Here is a 4,244-nt window from a genome sequence, read left to right as displayed (position 1 = left end):
ACACTTAGAATTTCCTTCAAACACATAGAATTTCCCCTTTTTCAACATAGGAAATTATTTGCTTAAGTAAGAAAATTGAAATCCGGGTTTTATAGAAATATTATTGGTTTGCACAAGCACTATGTCATTTGAGGTTAGGGGGAATCGAACCTCTTGCCTCGAGAGGTTGATAGTACAAATACTATGATAGTTGAGCTATGTTTATTTTGGCGAAAAAGTTTAAATATTGATTCACTTATGACAATTAGGAATTTAATTGATATAATTACAAGAGTCACATAATATTTTTGGAACAAAGGTTATAACATATTTAATGTAAATTGTACCAAAAATTTAGAGTTTAAATAAGTACAAAAGATATAATATATTTAATGCTGAAATTTGTTCAAAAATATATTCTCTTGTACAAAAATTCCTTTCTTCTCTCTTTTTGGAGGAAAATTAGTTTATAATCCAATCCATTTGGATTCCAATGTACTTGTTGAGTCAGTCAATATCTCAGGTGGTTAAGTTTAGGATTTATACTTAGATTACTTCCCCTTTGCTTCCATTTCAATTTACTCATCAAATTGACGATCAGTTCTATAAAAGGGGAACAATGTTTTTTTTACAGCAGCATATGCAAAAGCTCATTCCTCTTTGTAGCTTAATCGATCTTCTTAATATTTAAATAAATAATAATGGCGGCTATTCCTTCTCTAACTATGGTGTTGATGGGTCGTACTGGAAATGGGAAAAGTGCAACTGGAAATAACATTCTTGGAAAAAAGGCGTTCACATCAAGAAAAAGCTCATCTAGCATTACAAAAACTTCTACCTTGGAGAGATGTGTACGAAACGATGGGCAAATCATAAATGTCATCGATACTCCTGGTATGACATTACTAATTAACACTCGATATGATAACTATTATTTAGATTTTTTAAATATAATTTAATATTCTTTTGGTAACCATTTTTTTTATTTTTGAAAATTAATCAAAAGTAAAATAGTTACTTAACAATACTTTAGTTTTTTTTTTTTTTTTTTTTTTTTTTTTTTTTTTTTTTTTTTTGAAAATTATGCATATAAACACTCGTTTCATCTATTATTTTCTATATTTTGTTTTAAGAATTTGACGAAAGAAGTTTTTAAAAAAATAGTTTTGGGAACTTGATTTTTTTTGGAAAAAGTAAAATTGTTGAAGTATATAATTCTCCCACTCATATTTTTGATACATCATTAAGTGATAAATTACTTTTTTTTTTTTCTGTAGGTCTCACACAATTCTTAAATATTTATTTTATGGCAAAGAATTAAAATATTTGTTAATTAAGGCAGATGAAAACTATGGTAAAGAATTTATAAGAAAATAATCACAATTTTTAAAACCAAATAATTATCAAATGATCACAATCAATTAATCTTGATGGTAAGAATTGAGACTACACATATATAAAAATTAATGCATAAATAATTTCCAAATGAAATCTTAATAAATGGTTATGACCATTTATGAGTTCAATCGATTAAGTTATAATTTTCAAATGAAATCTTAACAACGATTCTTCATTTCAACCATTAATCAAACAACAATAATATATATAGAAATATTTTGATGTTCATTTCTCATCATGAAACAAATTATGAAAAAATGTGTAGGAATGTTCGATTTATCCAATGGAACAGAATCTACTTCAAGAGAAATAACGAAGTGCTTAGAATTGGTAAGTGGATGCATTCATGCAGTTATTTTAGTGTTTTCAGTAAGGAACCAATTCACTCAAGGAGAAGAAGGCACCATTAAAACCCTACAAAATATATTTGGACCTAAAGTTGTGGATTTCACCATTGTCATCTTAACGGGAGGCGATGAGTTCGATGACCGCGATGACATAGAAGATTACTTGAGCCATGAATGTCCTGCGGCTTTGAAGGATATTCTAGCTGTCTGCAATAACAGATGTGTGATTTTTGACAACAAAACTAAGAGTGAAGCAAAGAAGGAAGAACAAGTGAATGAGCTTTTGGATTTGGTGAAGGAAATTATCGACCAAAATGGAGGACAGCCCTACAAACATCCTTTGATTTCTATCAAAAAGCTTGAGAAGGAATTTTATGAATTCAAAAGAAAGCTTGAACAGTCTCGCACGCAAGACATTTATTCTGATCCCAAGCTTGGGGAAAAGTTGAATGAGGTAGATACCACATCCTTAAATCTGTCATTTTGTATCAATTTTTATTCAATTAGATTCTAGATTTAATTAGTAAAGTATTTTTCTATTTTTAACTCAACTCAATTTTTGCTAATTTCACTGGAGTAAGTTAAAAAACCTCTTTAATCTCACTAATTTCAGCAATATCAAGTTTTGTACGAATTTATATTTTATTTAGTACACAAATAAACAATTGAATCATTTGTTAAAATTAAACTCATAAAGTTTAATAAAAATGAAGCTCTGATGTTGTTTTTCTTTGAAATTTAATTTTCAATTTTGTATCATACATGTGTTTTATAATGCTTATTAATTTTGTAATTTTTGTTTCAATTTCTTTTTAAAATTTTTATATTAACTATAAAAATGAAACTTGTCACCTCCCGTTAAGATGACAATTCTTAATCTCTATCAGCCAGCACACGTCGAGGTTGGGCAAAATTCTGAGTATCTTAATCTAATTCAGCCAGCACCTCATAATCTAATTCAACCAGCACCTGTCGAGGTTGACCAAATTTCTGAAGTTCGTAATATAGTTCAATTAATAATTAGAAACCTAATACGTCTAGAGAGAATATTGTCATAAACATTGTAATTAGTATGATTGCATGCATTATATGTGTAATTTAAATATATTTAAACCTTGCTTGAATAAGGCATCTGCCATCTGTGATGTGTCTCTTTGTATATTGTACTGTTAAATGATCGATGTAATGGATTATTATCATATATCATATATGTTATATATATTTCAGTTTGATGTGTTTCACGTGAACAATGAACTATTAAAATATATTAATTGTATGTTTGAGAGTAATTCTGAAATGGTTAAATCATTTATATCGATCATTTTCAAAATTATTGTACAATATATTTTTAATCATTCAAAGCCAAATTTGATGGCAGAAAAAATGTGTCTAAAAGTCAAAATCAGACAGTAAATATATTTGAGTGATTAAAGGCACGTTTCAAAGTGATTATGAACACAATAGAAGTAATTTTAACCATTTCCAAAATCACTAAAAAACATGCAATGAATAAGTCATTTTAATATATATATATATATATGTATTTTGTTGGTTTTTTTACCCTTAATCTCAAATTAATTAATTAATTAATGTTTTCATAATAATAGAGCTGCTCTTATTCACTAAAAAGTTCAATGTTTTGAATTGTGATTACGTAGAGCTAACACAACTACTCTTATTCACTAACAATTTTAGTGTTTTGAAATGTGATTACGTAGAGCTCGGAATAACGAATTCAATGCAAATAAGCTTAAAAAAAAAAATCTCAAGCTGATGACGTGGCAGATTCTTTTTCATCAAAGTGAACAGTTGAAAGGTGTCACTTGGAACATGAGAGGAATGACACATGTAGGCTTTTGATTTTTTTTCCTTATTATTTTTAAAAAGAAAATGAATTTAATATTATTTTATGTTTGTATCTAAGGACTAGTTTTGGTTGGTAAAATTTTACTTTTTATTGAGTTTTAAAGGAAAATGATTTTAAAAAGTATATACATATTATTATATTATATTATGTTTGTGTCTAACAACTAGTTGAGTTTAAATCTTTACCATTCAATTTTCTTTTATCAATATCCAATGGGTCAAACTGAATTTAATTTTCACACATTTTTACAATCCTAAAAGCCACCATGTTTATTCTCTCAAAGCTCTATTTTTTTTTTCATCTTATTATTGCAAGAGAGATATTGTATTGTGAGGATTTATTTGTTGAGTGCTCAAATTTGTAAATCTACTTTTGATGAGAGTTTTTCCTCATCTTGTTCTTCGTTTCCAAATCATTGTAAGGGTTGCTTTTCATCCCGGAAAGAAAGTGGTTTTAATAGTTTGAATCTTATTCAAATATTTATTTCTCTCATATAACCTACAGATTCAATATGAATCTCATTCATATTAATTTAACCTGTAGTTATAATATGAATCTCATTTATATTGTTTAATATTTGAATCTTACTCAAATTCATTATTAAAGTATAATTTTGAACCTCATTCTAAATTGAAATATATCTATATACATTA

General features: G+C 27.2%; 1 protein-coding gene across 2 annotated transcripts; it reads left to right on the top strand.

The window, feature by feature from the left end:
* Positions 1–606: 606 nt before the first annotated feature.
* Positions 607–2,954, top strand: LOC120091448 (immune-associated nucleotide-binding protein 1-like). Of its 2 annotated transcripts, none has more exons than XM_039049477.2 (3): positions 607–873; positions 1,643–2,178; positions 2,588–2,954. In XM_039049477.2, the coding sequence occupies exons 1-3, from the start codon at positions 681–683 to the stop codon at positions 2,780–2,782; spliced, it is 924 nt and encodes a 307-aa protein (XP_038905405.1). In that variant the 5' UTR covers positions 607–680; the 3' UTR covers positions 2,783–2,954. The 2 variants fall into 2 exon arrangements, with proteins under 2 accessions (XP_038905405.1, XP_038905406.1); XM_039049478.2 differs by having other exon boundaries at positions 609–873; positions 2,612–2,954.
* The last annotated feature ends 1,290 nt before the right edge of the window (positions 2,955–4,244 follow it).

This window comes from Benincasa hispida, chromosome 11 (genome assembly GCF_027475165.1).
Source record: "Benincasa hispida cultivar pf3 chromosome 11, pf3_genome.v1.1, whole genome shotgun sequence".
In the NCBI taxonomy this organism is placed as follows: Eukaryota; Viridiplantae; Streptophyta; class Magnoliopsida; order Cucurbitales; family Cucurbitaceae; genus Benincasa; species Benincasa hispida.
Note: the sequence above shows the minus strand (reverse complement) of the source record. Positions and strands in the feature narration are given on the sequence as shown.

What these genes read in the sequence shown, in the direction of transcription:
- LOC120091448 (XM_039049477.2), top strand. Translation starts at nt 681, where the DNA reads ATGGCGGCTATTCCTTCTCTAACTATGGTGTTGATGGGTCGTACTGGA. An exon ending in AAATGTCATCGATACTCCTG is followed by an intron (nt 874 to 1,642) that starts GTATGACATTAC and finishes AAAAATGTGTAG; the next exon opens with GAATGTTCGATTTATCCAAT. An exon ending in TTGGGGAAAAGTTGAATGAG is followed by an intron (nt 2,179 to 2,587) that starts GTAGATACCACA and finishes CCTCCCGTTAAG; the next exon opens with ATGACAATTCTTAATCTCTA.